At 40.4% G+C, this 16284-nt stretch overlaps 2 protein-coding genes across 2 annotated transcripts in view; one reads left to right on the top strand and one right to left on the bottom strand.

Moving 5' to 3' along the window:
- Nucleotides 1–16284, top strand: part of LOC134755369 (lipid storage droplets surface-binding protein 2) — a 122828-nt gene that overhangs the window by 72155 nt on the left and 34389 nt on the right. The gene's annotated exons all lie outside the window — the stretch shown is intronic.
- Nucleotides 1–16284, bottom strand: part of LOC134749224 (uncharacterized) — a 65991-nt gene that overhangs the window by 34308 nt on the left and 15399 nt on the right. Inside the window, exons 18-28 of the mRNA XM_063684115.1 lie at nucleotides 15260–15368; nucleotides 14343–14470; nucleotides 13479–13604; nucleotides 12951–13077; nucleotides 12650–12838; nucleotides 12374–12510; nucleotides 10960–11283; nucleotides 10064–10157; nucleotides 1727–1896; nucleotides 1529–1684; nucleotides 909–1019 (exon numbers count right to left, since the gene is read on the bottom strand). Of these exons, the coding sequence (XP_063540185.1) occupies nucleotides 909–1019; nucleotides 1529–1684; nucleotides 1727–1896; nucleotides 10064–10157; nucleotides 10960–11283; nucleotides 12374–12510; nucleotides 12650–12838; nucleotides 12951–13077; nucleotides 13479–13604; nucleotides 14343–14470; nucleotides 15260–15368 (1671 nt within the window). The remainder of the gene's footprint in view (nucleotides 1–908; nucleotides 1020–1528; nucleotides 1685–1726; nucleotides 1897–10063; nucleotides 10158–10959; nucleotides 11284–12373; nucleotides 12511–12649; nucleotides 12839–12950; nucleotides 13078–13478; nucleotides 13605–14342; nucleotides 14471–15259; nucleotides 15369–16284) is intronic.

Consider the following 16284-nt stretch of genomic DNA (forward strand, 5'->3'; position numbering starts at 1 on the left):
TACATTTTATTTACTAAACATGTTTAGTTTTGTACCACCTGCGCGAATTATATGAGGTATTTCATTGTTTATACGCCTAAAAAGAACGGCCCATTGACATTTTATTTAACAATTTTTTAATACCGTCAAACAAGCTAACTTTGCCTCCAGGGTAATCGCCCCAACGTGATATCAAATATTGGGGTAATTTTTACCAATATGGTATCCCCACGTTTATGACGTCATCTATGTCTATCCCTTACGGGCGCACGCGTATAGCTGGTCTATGTAATGCTAGGTCTATGGATAAAATGTATTTAAATATGGGTAAATGATTTTTTTATTTGCATTAATTATTTTTATATGATTTTGACCCATGTTCTTTCACTGGTATGCGTTAAAATTATAAATAACAAACGAAACAGTCAACGCCCTCTATACGAGTGTAGGCCAAAACTAGTGGCGTAATCTGATCGAGAATCAAATTTTCGTGATTTTCGAGGCACGTTTTTTCCTTAGACTGTATCCATCTATTACGGAGTTATATCTATCTTTGATTTTAGGTTCAAATACCACTAATACTATGGCACAGCGACTATGTCAATAGAAAAAGGAGGCAAATTGAAAAAATGTAGGCGCGGGTTGGACCCATAGAAAATTTGAATTTCGTGCCTTTTTCTACTGTGGTGTGGTGGTGTGGTGTGTTTTAGTAACCATTATACAGGATGGCCAAAAAATAAGTGCATTTACGTTGCCATTGAGGTTTTGGGATTATACTGAGCAACTTCTGTTTGGGTCTATTTGGGCTGGTAAAGCTGACGCGGATGGTCGAAGTCGACGTCACCCACTGGCGAAGTGATTGTACCCATAAGTACCTGTAGGTAACACGGTAGACATGTAGGATACTCCAACTATTGATATTGTGTTACCTGGCAAAGGTCTCCACGTCGGCCAGATGCTTGTCGACTAGCATATACAGCTGCCGCGGGTGGTCGAAGTCGACGTCACCCACAGGCGACGTGATTTGAAGTACCTTCGCCCTGTAAACATAAATATTATTAAACTAAATTCGACCTTAATTCGGCTAAGCAAAGTCGATTTTTGGCTGGCAAATTTAGAATTAAAGATTTCGAGAGGTTGCTTTTTTTATATTCTATATATATATAGGTAAAATTCTATATAAAGGTTGGTTAAGTTATAACTTCTTGCCTTGGCAGGATTCTCTGAGCCTAAAATTCTTACAGACCTTGGACTACAGGTTACTAAGTTAGGTAAAATTTGTACTCTACTAACTACTACTATTAACCACATTGAATGAATGAATGAATGAATAAGTGAATGAAATTATTTAATCCAGAAAATATTTCCATATAAGGTTAAAACATTTAAAACGAACAACAACAACAACCACACAACAACACACAACAACAACAACAACAACAACAATGTCTATGATACACTTTTTAAGCAAATTTGAAGATTTCTTTTAATTTCTCATAATTATTCACTGCATTTAACTAAACTAAGTAATTTCTAAGTTAATACTAACCTCTTTTCAGATCGGTCTTTAAACCTTAAAATCCGCTGCACAGCGCTCTGAAGTGGTGTTAGAGGAGCATCGGGTGAAGGCGGTCGTCTCGGCGCTCGCAAATCGTCATCCTCATTGGAGCGAGCGGGACGGATTGAGTTTAGATACTCCGCCCATGCTGTTTAAAGTGTAATTTCTAAACAGAAAATTCAAGCTAACCTTTTCTCGGAGCGATCTTTGATCCTCAAAATCCGCTGCACGGCGCTCTGAAGTGGTGTTAGAGGAGGATCGGGCGAAGGCGGTCGTTTCGGCGCTCTCAAATCGTCATCCTCATTGGAGCGAGCGGGACGGATTGAGTTTAGATGCTCCGCCCATGCTGTGTTCAAGGCCTGCAGTGAAAACAACTAAATTAAATTATAAGAAGCGCTGGTGGTCTAGCGGCAAGAGCGTGCGACTTGCAATCCGGAGTTCGCGGGTTCAAACCCCGGCTCGTGCCAATGAGTTTTTCGGAACTTACATGCGAAATATCATTCGATATTTACCAGTCGCTTTTCGCTGAAGGGAAGCATCGTGAGGAGACCGGACTAATCCCAATAAGGCCTAGTTTACCCTCTGGGTTGGAAGGTCAGGTGGCAGTCGCTTTCGTAAAAACCTGTGCCCACGCCAATTCCTAGGATTAGTTGCCAAGCGGACCCCAGGCTCTCATAAGCCGTGGCAAAATGATGACGAGTAAATTAAATTATAAAATATAAACTTTATCCTTACACTGTTGCGAAACTATTGGAGTAAAGAACAATATAACACTATCAATGAATGGGAGGAGTGTTTCAGTGTTTTCATTTTAATTAATATTTAATAAATGAAAAACTAAGTTTATAACCCTAACGTAATAATTTAGCGTACATTAATTGTAATTTTTATATTTTTAATGTGTAAATAATTTTATTTTTCTTTTTGTTTTTTGCTATTATTTTTGTTGAGTTTCAAATTTGATATTTTTTGTTTAAGGTAGCTATTTTTTTTCTTAATACTTTAAAAATGTAGGTACTTGTGAAAACGCTCTAAACCCTTCCAAGCTACCTATCCCTTGCCAACGCGCACAAAGCCGTATCGCCGTCTCGTTTTACGGCACTTATATGAGACGCCATCTTGGCGAAGTCAGTTCCCGAATTGATGCTTGACTAACAGCATCGTCTCTAATTTGAATAAATCAAAATGTGTGAAAACTAGCAAAAACTATTGAACTGGAGTGAAAGTGATACACGTGATTGACGCTGAAGTTTTGGTGAAAGTTTTATGAAGTGGTGGCCAGCCGAAGAGACACACAACGAGCTCCAAAGGTATGTGCGCAGGCATTTCTTCTAACACCCTTAACTCTAAGCGTCAAACAAGTACTTCTCGTTAATTTAGATACAGTCCACTTAATATTCAATTCCCTTCTGGTGTCTTGAGGGCTCCCATACATATCTCCCCGCGTCTTTTTTCTTCCCGCCTAAATATTGGTATAAAGGCACTACCATATTTTTTGGTCCTTCGAGCCGGATCTATATCCATTTGTCATAAATATACCGCTAACTATATGGTCATTGTGTTTACGTAACTGAAATATACTGTCATTTATCCTATTATATCTCCCGCATCGGCAGTTATTTCGTTTTGTTTCCGCTCCGCGTTGCTAAACACGACAGATCGTAGGTTATTTCCTAATTTATTTTAATTTTATGACAAACATACATATACACGTGTTCCACTTTTTCTTTGTTCACATTCCATAATTGTTAGCCATCTTGGAGATAGTCTAACTAATTATTTCAATTCATTCGTGATAGTTCGGATTTGTTCGGCTAGTTCATTTATTCCGCTCGTTTCGCACCTATACGATTGCACGTTCCACGGCACAGTTAACGTCACACCGCTCGCTCAAATATTTCGGGTAGAAAAATATTCCGTTCGCTATATAACGTTGACTCGCGGCTTGTATTCGTTAGGTATACCTATTTTTAAAGGGAACTCATTTATTTAAACCGCATATATTATATTCCATTCACATAAATACGTTTAGTCAAATTGCTATACTAAATAGTACACTACACCTGCATACAAATAACTCGTAGGTACACTATTTATTTACGACGTTTTAATTTAGTTTTATTGCAAAACTTATTCATACCCAATAAGAATGACAAAACAAACAAAGAATGGAAAAGGCAGCGAGGACGCTCATAGCGATACAAACAAAAATCAGCTTGCCCTCTATACAGTTCGGCGCGATGTTATATACAAGCGCGTAGAAAACATCTTGGAACTTGCTTATAAGGCGGAAACCGATGCTACTCAATATAGGCCATTTCACACGAGTGCATTAAATTTAGATAAATTGCGTGAAGATTACGAAGCCGTTTTGGAGTCATATAATTTATTGCAATTACAATTGCATCCTGACTCAGAAATAGATTACGAGTCATGGACGGCCTTTGAGGAAATGTATTGTTATATCAAGCAAGTTCTGATAGATAACGAATCCAAGGTTCCCTCTGAACCGACAAATTCGTCGAAACCAAAATGCCGCCTGCCTAAATTGGAGTTAGTTTCTTTTGACGGAGATGTCAAAAACTGGCCTTTGTTTTACCAACAGTTTAAAAGTATTATTCACGAAAACGCATCGCTGACTGACAGCGAAAAGGTGTACTATTTAGTTGGCAAATTGACTGGCAATGCAGCAAGTGTTTGCTCCGGCTTGCCCACAACCGCGGAAAATTATCCAATAATTTGGAACGCATTAATACAAAAATACGATGATCCACGTTCGTTAGCATCAGCGTATTTTAATCAGCTGCTAACATTTAAACAATTAACCGCAACCAACGCCGCCGGCTTGGATTTATTTATAAATAAATTTAACTCGTCTGTAGAAGCCCTTAAGCAGTTGCACCTGAATGACTTAACCGACTTCATGCTTTTACATTTAGCGCTACAAAAGTTGGATTCCGATACAATTAAATTGTTCGAAATTACATACCGCAAAGAGAAAATCCCCTCTTATCAAAATTTGATTGAATTTGTTAAAGAACAAAATAAAGTTTTATCTCGTTCGCCAAATGCGACAATTAATAAACCGGTTGATAATTCTGCTAAACAACGCTTGTTACAAAAAACTAAGTCGTTTGTAAACACAGATGCGGCCAATAGCACAAGCGCCAGCGATAAATGTTCATTGTGTAAAAATAAACAACATGAGCATTTATATTCATGTCAATCTTTTAATAAAATGACACCGCACGATAGGTTCAACTTCATAAAATCAAACTCTTTTTGCAATAACTGCTTAAGTGTGAAACATAAGACATTAGCTTGCACTTTCAAGCATCATTGTTCTCATTGTTCGTTAAGACATCATACGATGTTACATTTTAATACGAAAGAGAAATCTCACTGCAACGTTAGTGCAGTGGTATCCGCACCCGCTTCTAATAATTGTTTTCCCGCAATAACAAATAATGTTGTTACTCCCGCACCCGCTACCGCTTATGACTCGACCCCAGCCTTTTCAGCTGTACGGGCCGATAACCCCGCTCAAGCTAATATAGACCCTGCAATTGCCGCAGTTAAGGTCGAAAATAGCTTGCCACCTCCTCGTGAGGTAATTTCCGCGTCCATCCGCACAATGGCATGTAAGGACAATAGTGGTCCATGCCTAACTACCGCTTTACTCGCAACCGCTAAAATTAAGGTTATTGATTCCTTAAACCGCACGCATATCCTTCGCGCATTAATTGATCCGGGATCAATGTCGGATTATATTACTGTCGCCTGTTGCAATCGCCTTGCGCTTGCTATAAATAAACCGCTACACGCTACTGAAGCCTCTGGCTTGGGAGAAATAGCTCTCGAGACAAAGGGCAATACCGCGCTCACCTTTTCATCTTTATTAGATGATTCACATAAATATTCGATCCGTCCGTTGATAGTAAATCGCATAACCTCACAGTTACCCGACTCGCGCGTAAATAAAGAGGTTATTGATTTTGCTCGCAACTTACCGCTCGCCGACGGTGGCTTCTCGGAACCTGGACCCATAGATATACTCTTAGGGGTTAATATTTATTGCAAAATATTGCTGTCTAGGAAAATTGAGAGTTCGGATCCTACAATACCTACCGCGCTAGAAACGACCTTAGGGTACGTAATAATGGGTGACGCCGCTATAGCTAACCCGCCCACCGCTTCTCGCACGCTTTGCGCGTTTACTAGCGATCCGCTTCATAGGCTCGTTGAGAACTTTTGGGCAGTAGAAGAGATACCTTCGCGTACCTTTTTGAGTCCAGAAGATCAAAAATGTGAAAATATTTACACTTCTACCACTGTCCGTAATACTGACGGCAGTTATACGGTGGACCTTCCGTTTAAAGACAATCCTCAGACATTGGGCGATTCTTTTAATACCGCAAAAAGGCGTTTTTTACTTTTAGAAAAGAAATTCGCTAAAAATCCTGATCTTAAGTCTGGATACGACGAAGTTATTCACGATTATCTTGATAAAGGTATACTCACCCGCGCGTCAACTGATGACGAATCTAATACTCGTGGATTTTATCTACCGCACCACCCTGTATTACGCAGCGATAAAATAAGTACAAAAGTGAGACCTGTCCTAGACGGAAGTTCAAGGACAGATACAGGTTTATCTTTAAATGATATTTTACATACCGGATGTAACCTACAGGCTAATATTTTTCACATTTTATTAAATGTGCGCATTTATAAAACAGCATTTTTCGCTGATGTAAAACAAATGTACTTATGCATTTATGTGAACCCTTCGCACCGCAAATACCAACGGATTTTATATCGGTTTTCTGATACCGACCCGCTCGAAGTGTTAACGTTCACGAGAGTGACGTTTGGACTTCGACCTTCAGCCTTTTTGGCAATTCGGACGTTACGTCAGTTAGCGGCCGATGAGCGGCACAAATGGCCGAAGGCAGCCTCTGTGCTCGAAAGAGATGTCTACATGGACGACCTTGCTTCTTCTGCTTCTTCACCCGAGGAAGCTGTTAAGATAGCAGACGAATTGATCGCCCTTTTCAAAGCAGGTGGATTTGATTTACTCAAATGGTCTTCCAATTCACGCGAATTGCTCGAACACATACCTGAGTCGCACCGACAATCTAAATCTATTTCCTTCGACGATGGAAGTACTTTTAAGGTTTTAGGTTTGAAATGGTTACCTGCACGAGACAGCTTTGTTTTTGATATCTCGAGTCCTCCGTCCGTTTGTACCAAGCGCGCCATTCTTTCGGCTACCGCACGCCTGTACGATGTCTTAGGACTCGTCGGCCCAGTTATTTTGTACGCCAAATTGATAATTAAGCAGCTTTGGCTTCTTTCTATCGATTGGGACGAAGAGCCCCCCTCGCATATTGTTAAGCAGTGGCAACAATATTTAGCCGAGCTACCGCAAATATCTCGCCTTAGTTTTCCTCGGCATTTAGGCATTGAGATGAGGTCTCAAGTTTCGTTGGTTGGTTTTTCCGATGCCAGCGAATCCGCATATGGGTGCGTAATATATTCCCATGTCGTGAATGGCAACGGGCCGCCTGTGGTCTCGTTGCTTTGTTCGAAATCGAGAGTAGCTTCCGCTAAACCTAAAATTACTCTTGCTCGTTTGGAACTTTGCGGGATATTACTTCTTTCTAAACTTCTTAAGGAAGTTCACGACACCATGTCGAATAGGCATAAAATAAATAATATTTTTGCATTTTCAGACTCAGAGGTCGCCTTATGTTGGTCGGTCGCCTCTCCACATAGATTTGACACTTACGTCGCGAATCGCATTTCGCAAATTCAAACCAATATTTCACCTGACAACTTATATCACGTTGCAGGCTCGCAAAACCCCGGTGACTGCGTGTCACGTGGTCTTACTCCTTCCCAATTGCTCCAGCATGAGCTTTGGTTTAAAGGGCCCGCTTGGTTATCACAACCTACAGAGTGTTGGCCTATACAAAGATTCGTTCCGAATCGGTCGCACCTGCCCGAGGAGAAAACCTTGTCCCACGTGACCACGGAGGTTACTAAAATTGAACATCCTCTACTAACGCTCGCCCTCCGTTGTTCTACTTGGAACAAACTTCTTCGAACTACTGTTTATGTGCTTCGTTTTCTGAAGAAGCTACCGCGAAATGATGTAATTACCGCTAATGACCTAAATACCGCTGAACTTAAAATTATAAAAGCGGTACAAGATGCACACTTCTCAGCTGACATCAAGTCCATTGCTAAAGGACGTAAATGCTCGCTAAAGTTACAGAAACTGTTTCCTTTCCTTTCTGATGGGATTTTACGCGTTGGAGGTCGCTTATCGAACTCATCGCTGGATTATGGATCTAAGCACCCTATAATTTTACCTAAAAAAGGTCATATAGTAGAATTAATAATTGATTTCTATCACCGCAAAAACCTGCATGCAGGGCCTCAGCATTTAGTTGCTATATTAAAAACTAAATTTTGGATTATTTCCTCACGTCGCATTGTTCGGCACCGCACTCAAAAATGTAACCGTTGTTTTAGGTTGAATCCTAGACCTACTTTTCCTCTTATGTCAGATTTGCCGAAATGTCGCTTAGAGCAATGCAAAGCCTTTATGCATACAGGTATAGACTTTGCTGGACCCCTGTATGTTACTCCTTACCGGAAGCGCGGCATACGCAGCGTTAAGGCTTATATATGCCTTTTTATTTGCCTTGTAACTAAAGCCGTTCATATAGAATTGGCCTCAAATCTAACTTCTGCATGTTTTATAGACGCTTTCAAGCGCTTTCTATCGCGACGAGGTCCCTGTAATTTTGTTTACTCGGATAACGGGACGAATTTCGTATCCGCAAAAGCTTATTTTAAAGAGCTTCACGATGTTTTACAATCGGACGACTACTATAAGTCTTTCAGCGACGAGCTCGCGAAACATCGTATCACTTGGAAAATGAATCCTCCTACCGCTAGCCATTTCGGAGGTATATGGGAAGCTAATATAAAAAGCACTAAGACCTTACTGTTTAGAGTCATAGGAAAGCAGATCCTAACCTTTCAGGAGATGGAAACCGTCCTTACTCAGGTAGAAGCTTTGCTCAACAGTCGACCTTTGTATGCTTTAAGCTCGGACCCTTCCGAACCGCTCGCGCTTACCCCTTCTCATTTTTTGACCACGTCTCTGTTGGAATTTCTACCCGCGGCTGATTTATCTGATGAACGCCCCGACTTACTGTCTCGGTTTTCATTAATGGACTCGCTAGTGCAGTCGTATTGGAAGAGATTCAAATCGGAGTATTTACATAATTTGCAGCAACGGGAAAAGTGGAATACTCCCTCAATTCCAATTAAAATTGGTACCGTAGTAATATTAAGCGTTGATAACGCCCCGCCTTTACAATGGCCATTAGGAATCATAACCAACGTCTATCCTAATAGCCAAGACGGAGTCGTACGCGTGGCGGAAGTTAAGACGAAGACTGGAACGTATAAACGTCCCGTCATACGGTTATGTCCGTTACCGACTCAATAGTAGTCTTATGTTTAGTTAAGAATCTTAGGATTAGTACACGTCTAATATAGACCAATTAAATATAATACTTAAGTTAGCTTAGCTTATACTTGCGTTTTACGTAACTTACTTAGTTATTAGCACGATTGTTGTGCATTGTTATTTAAACCTTTTTTCTTTGGTTGTGGTGTTCGGTAAATTTTTTGTTTGAATTTTTATTACGAACTTAGCAAGTAACTTGGCACAATGACCATATGCCGCGATTATATTATTATAGTTTGAGCACTTTTGCTCTCCCCTTCCTTTTCTTTGAAGGGTTCCTTCAAGGCCGGGGGGATGTTGAGTTTCAAATTTGATATTTTTTGTTTAAGGTAGCTATTTTTTTTCTTAATACTTTAAAAATGTAGGTACTTGTGAAAACGCTCTAAACCCTTCCAAGCTACCTATCCCTTGCCAACGCGCACAAAGCCGTATCGCCGTCTCGTTTTACGGCACTTATATGAGACGCCATCTTGGCGAAGTCAGTTCCCGAATTGATGCTTGACTAACAGCATCGTCTCTAATTTGAATAAATCAAAATGTGTGAAAACTAGCAAAAACTATTGAACTGGAGTGAAAGTGATACACGTGATTGACGCTGAAGTTTTGGTGAAAGTTTTATGAAGTGGTGGCCAGCCGAAGAGACACACAACGAGCTCCAAAGGTATGTGCGCAGGCATTTCTTCTAACACCCTTAACTCTAAGCGTCAAACAAGTACTTCTCGTTAATTTAGATACAGTCCACTTAATATTCAATTCCCTTCTGGTGTCTTGAGGGCTCCCATACATATCTCCCCGCGTCTTTTTTCTTCCCGCCTAAATATTGGTATAAAGGCACTACCAATTTTTATATTCCCTTTTTTAAGCATCTTATTTCTTTCATCGTATTGTCCTGTGTGTGTGTGCTTTATGAAATAAACGTCTTTCTTCTTCTTCTTCTTCATTTATATGCTGCGGAAGGTGGTAAATTCTACACTTACAGCGGCCGGTATGAAGCGTGAGATATCAGCGTGGTGCGGGGTGGCTCGTAATCTATCCCCCGCCTCCAACCAACAACTGTATTCTCGTAGCATCCTACGAAATAAATGCTATTATGAAATAGTATATTTTATTGCAAGTGTGCAAAATATGTCATTATCTACAGGCCCCGAGAAGCCTTGGCTATTTCATTTAGTGCGACCAAAGATGATATAATAGGATAGAGCGGTACTGTCATGGTAAATTTTGTTGCCACAGTAAATTCATTGGCATCTATCGACACACGATTAAAACTAAAAACTAAAAATGAAGATTTATAAAAATACGATAAAATGTATTTATATATGGATAAACAATTTTTTTTTATTTGCATTTATTATTTTTATATGATTTTGACCCATGTTCTTTCACTGACATGCGTTAAAATTGTTAAATAACAAACGAAACCGTCAACGCCTCTATCCGAGAATAGGTCAAAGGTAGTGGCGCCATCTGTTTGAGAATCAAATTTTCTTGAATTCATGGCACGTTTTTTCCTTAGACTGTATCCATCTATTACGGAGTTATATCTATCTTTGAGTGCGACAAAGTTTCCCTTGAGTCTATAACCTTAAGTATATACCAATGAGTTTTTCGGAACTTATGTACGAAATATCATTTGATATTTACCAGCCGCTTTTCGGTGAAGAAAAACATCGTGAGGAAACCGGACTGATCCTAACAAGGCCTAGTTCCCCCTGTGGGTTGGAAGGTCAGATGGCAGTCGCTTTCGTAAAAACTAGTGCCTACGTCAATTCTTAGGATTAGTTGTCAAACGGACCCCAGGCTCCCAGGAGCCGTAACAAAATGCCGGGATAACGCGAGGAAGAAGTAGTAAAGTATGTAGTATAAGACTTACTTTTCCGCGCCCTCATGATACGCCAACATATTCACATTGACCCTCCTCCTCTCCTCACTCTCAGACACATCATCTATCTCGCTATCCGTCTCACTCTCACTCTCCCCCGTCAAATCGCCAATAGATGTCGTCGGTAACAACGTCTCAGGCGAGCTAGACTTGGATTTAGGTTCTTTAGGTTTAGGTTTTAGTAAGCTTTTGTAGGTTTCGGATTGATTGTGGTGGTGGAGAATAGTTTCGTGCAGACGTTTTTTCAGTTGAGCTAGAGTCCGAGATTTGACGAGGCCGGAGAAGAATAGAGGTCCGATTGGCGCTGGGTCTGAGCTGTAAGGAAAGTGAAATATAACACTTTTAATACCCACTTAAATAAATAAATATTAGGGGACATCTTACAAACCAACCTAGCCCCAAACTAAGCAAAGCTTGTACATACTGTGGGTGCTAGGCAACGATATAAATACTTATACAGGGCGGCTAAAAAATAAGTACATTCCCGTAATCCCGTTGCCAACCAACCACGAGATCGCGAAAAAAAAATTTGCCCCCCCATAAAAAATGGACCAGCCACAATGTATGGAACAGCCAGATTTTTTTTCGCGATTTCTGGGTTGGTCCCATAGTAAAAGTTGCTCAGTTTAATCCCAAAACCTCCCTGGCAACGGGAATGCACTTATTTTTTAGCCACCCTGTATATAAATACATACTTATATACATGGAAAACACCCATGACTCAGGACCAAATATTTGTGGTTATCACACAAATAAATGCCCTTACCGGGATTTGAACCCAGTACCATCGGCTACACAGGCAGTCTTCCAGTTCGTAGAAAAAAATACAGTGGAATTTTCTATTTGAGTTTGTCTTTAAAATTAGTTGTGTTAGTGCTTGTGAAAGAAGACCTAGGCTCTCCGAAACATGTCGCGCGAGTGACTAAAACAAGTGAGTCTAAACCGTGAAATTATTTATTTAATGTTAAATAAATAAAAATAAAAATAAAAATCGTTTATTTCAGATCTGCACTGATCCATAACGGTGTTAGTATAAAAAAACCTAAAAACTATGTTAAGTACTAAATTAATTAATAATAGTACAAATAGTAGTAAATTAATTAGTAATTAAGATTGGACAGCTTCCTGAACAACTGGCCGGAGGAAACACCAAATCGGGAGTCGTGGAAATCAAGGGGAGAGGCCTTTGCCCAGCAGTGGGACACTTAGTAGGCTTAAAAAAAAAAGTTACGATAAAGATAGTTTATTATTCAAGTAGGCATATTTCAATGTGCTTATAAACGTCAAATAAAGCTACGCCGGCTCTAACCCTACACCTCTGCCTCGTGAAGATTACATCCCCCCTCAATTGGAGGGGGGTATCCCAATATGGGACCTGCGAGAATATCGGTGGGAAGGAACTTACGAGATATTGGACGAGTGCAGATATAAATGCATCAGCAGCCGCCACAGCGGTAGAGTCGGGTGCCCCGCCGGCGCGAGCAGAGCCGCGGCAGTTTGGTGTATCACTAACTCCTCCGAGCTGATACCGCAGCCGATTTGCTGCAACAATGTAGAAACGAAGGTAGTTAGTTAGTTACCTTCTTTAGAATTTTAGCATTAGATGGCAGTACTGTACCCGGGTCACCGAAACACCGGAGTCAGTATACTTCACGTTTAAAGCGGCACCCTGTATACACACCTTCAGTGCATTGTCAACGTGTATCTTCTGTCCGTGCGCACGTTGTTCTGCGAGGAGCTGCAGAAGTCGAGGGAACAGAATGGGCAGTTCATTCTGCGCGTGCGCAGCAAGTAACGCGCTTGCGCACGTCAGCGGCGCGTGAACAGCATTGTAGACCAAATGGGAAATCACTTCGGGTTTGAGCGCCTCCTGAAAATATGATCTTTAGACTATTACATTGAAAGATAAGCACACAGGACGTTTGGGAATCAAGTAGCTAGCATATAGTTATTGTATACATTGTATTTATAGGAGTACAAACCTGTATATTGTAGGTGGGGGTGGTCAGTAGCAGAGCATCAGCGGCCGCCAGCGGAGCGCCCGTCAGCCCCGTGTGGCATAGCGCTTGAAGCCATGTTGATACCGCCGCATCACGGTCTGCTGGAGATCTAGAATTAAGACTTATTACTTTTAAAAAGGTAGTAAACGAGCCAGGTTTAAATGTAAGCGGTTGTACTCGTACCTTGTTTTGCAGAAAATTGTTTCATAGAATGTAATGTTTTGCAGAATTTTCATTTAATAGAAAACATATTTTTTCACAAAGGGGGGGGGGGGGGTTCCAACCTAACCTAACCTGCTTTTCTGTTAGATCTAATGGGTTCTACACAACGATCTTTTAGCTGTACCTGAAAAGTTAACGGTTTTTGTAAGTTAAAAAGTTTCTATGAAATGAAAATTCTGCGAAACATTACATTCTATGAAACAATTTTCTGTTAAAAAAGCGGACACCCTATTGAATAAGTCTATATTGGTAATTTTGTGTTAGGAACCCCCTAGAGGCGGCACTTACGGCTGATTTTCCACATGAGCCAGCATTCTCCTCAGCAAGATATAGGGCGTAGCCGCTTTCTCACCTCGTGCCCATTGTACTAGTGACTGCGGGGGCGCCAGTAAAGTACTTGTCAACGATGAGAACCTGTCATCAAACGGTGGACACTGTAATACTAATCTGTTAAGGGTCCCCGGCAAGCTCGGTTCTCCATACAAACGTAGTTCCGCTCTCATTTTAAAACGAATAGCTAGTTTGCTCTGAAACTTGTACTTACAATAGGATAAGGTATAAGTCTGCAACTTCTCAAATGATTTTTACGCCTAAGACGGTAATCTCTTAAACAAAAGCCATTGTTCCTTTTTATGAGCGGTCGGTCATTGTGTGCCATTGAGTCTGAGCGCGTGCTACGGCGCGTGCCGTTGTCAGACACAATGGGCGTAAATTAATTAGGCGTAAAAATCATTTGAGAAAATGCAGACTAAATATCTATGTCTGTAATTAGTTTATGTAGCTTCAAATACCATAGTTAAAAAAATACAGCGAGTTTAAGTTTTTCATACAAAACTTGTTTTTACTCTATTTCGTTTCTTTTATAAACTGGAGCTATATAAACTAATAACAGACCTAGATATACCTCATGTCGTTGTATGTGCAAAGTTTCATTACAATCCAACACGTAGTTTTAAAATGAGAACGAAACTCCATTTGTATGATGAAATTCAGCCGAGCTTACCGGGGACTCTTAAAACATGAATGTGAAACGAGTTTAATGTTAAGAATATGATATCGATTTCACAGACAAATTGAGATAAATATGGGTGTCTCTGGCGACAAATGAGCGGCATAACTTTAGAGCGAGAGGGGCTGTGTATGTGTACTCACTGTGGTGTGAGCGAGACGGACGCTGGTGAGTGCATCATGGCGGCCATGACGAGGGGCAGCGCGTGGGCGGCGACCGGCGCGCGCGCAGCCGCCACGCGGGCCAACGCGGGAGCGCCGTACTCGCAGATCTATCACATACAAATAAACCAAAATCAAAGATAGATATAACTCCGTAATAGATGGATAGTCTAAGGAAAAAACGTGCCTCGAAAATCAAGAAAATTTGATTCTCGATCAGAGGGCGCTACTAGCTTTGGCCTACTGTCGTATAGATGGCGTTGACGGTTTCGTTTGTTATTTAACAATTTTAACGCATATCAGTGAAAGAACATGGGTCAATATCATAAAAATAATTAATGCAAATAAAAAAAATCATTTACAAAATTTACTATGACAGTACCGCTCTATCTTATTATATCCTCTTTGCCAAAATTAATAATTAAAAAAACCCCTACGCAAAAATATTAATTTTGGGCCAAAAATGCCTTACATTTTGACACTGATACTCTTCAAATGCTGGATAGATTTCTATCAAATATAGCTAAGAACTCGCTTTCACTTAAAAAACCGCATCTAAATCGTAATTACTTTTTCTGACGCCCGTTTAAAAAATAAAATAGACTGTTGTAAAGCTAAAGAGTGTGTTGTGTAAGCTAGAGAGGTAATGAATGTCCCCAAAAACTGGACAGCACCGCGTAGGTCTCCCCGAGTACCCCTTGAGTATGCTCCGGCGGAGCGTCCAGCAGTCAGCAGGACTTCAATATACCTTCTTCTAAAGCTCACCAGTGGTAATGAATGTCCCCAAAAACTGGACAATACCGCGTAGGCCTCCCCGAGTACCTACGTTATGTGTATGCTCCGGCGGTGGAGCGTCCAGCAGTCAGAAGGACTTCAATATATATTCTTCTAAAGCTCACCAGTGGTAATGAATGTCCCCAAGAACTGGACAGCACCGCGTAGGCCTCCGCAAATACATTTAGCGTATGCTCAGGTGGAGGGGCATCTAGCGGCAGGCGCCAGCTAGACCTGTACAAGACAAGTTTAACTATTCAGATATCTGATATACGATTACAATATTTGGTACCAAAAAAGTAGAATAGAAATAGAATAGAATAGAAAAATATTTATTTGGCGTAAAACAAACATTACAATAACAAATTAAATAATTACACGTACAATCGGGGACATTCCCGCTGAACATCTCTTAAACGTCTTGCAGACGGTCAGGCGATATCATAAAAGTGATGACTGGCATGGCACTTAAAAATGAGGGTGTTGAGAAAAAAAAGGTTACCTCAGGTAAAGGTTTTTGCCGTCATTGTCTTTGTGACGGCCGGCATTTGCAAACTAAGATAAGGAACCCAAAATGCATCCTAATTGGTTATCTTTATAGGGAGGCGAAGCTTAGCCTAAACAATAACAACTAATAAAGTGGCCTTACTACCTCATTACCTGTTTTTACCCTTTTTATTATTAATATAAAGAATCCTAAATGCATCTTAATCTCTATGGGAGGCAGACTTTAGCTCGCTCGTAACGATCGAGGTAATTTTTTTCTGAAGTGGTTTAACGGGAATGTTCCCAATTGTCGCCAAATAGAATGCCGTTCAGCATAAGCACTGTCTGTAAGACACGGCACTGGTTTTCAGGTCACCCAAAATTAAAAACTATTTTTTTTTTTATCTATATAATAAAGGGGTTTTATCATATTTGATGATGGCACCCCCATTGTTACAAAACAAAATCACAAATTTACCTTCGCTTAATTCCTAAATTGACTAATTTATATAAATCTTTAGCTGTTTTAGACAAAGGGTGTGCTAAGATATCATTACATAACAGAACAAGACAGAACATAAAATATTTAGATCAGTACGGTTTTTACTCACTATTATTGACAGAACATGTGAACATGTGTAAGAAAGAAATAAAGTATTGGAAT

This window comes from Cydia strobilella, chromosome 2 (assembly GCF_947568885.1).
Source record: "Cydia strobilella chromosome 2, ilCydStro3.1, whole genome shotgun sequence".
In the NCBI taxonomy this organism is placed as follows: Eukaryota; Metazoa; Arthropoda; class Insecta; order Lepidoptera; family Tortricidae; genus Cydia; species Cydia strobilella.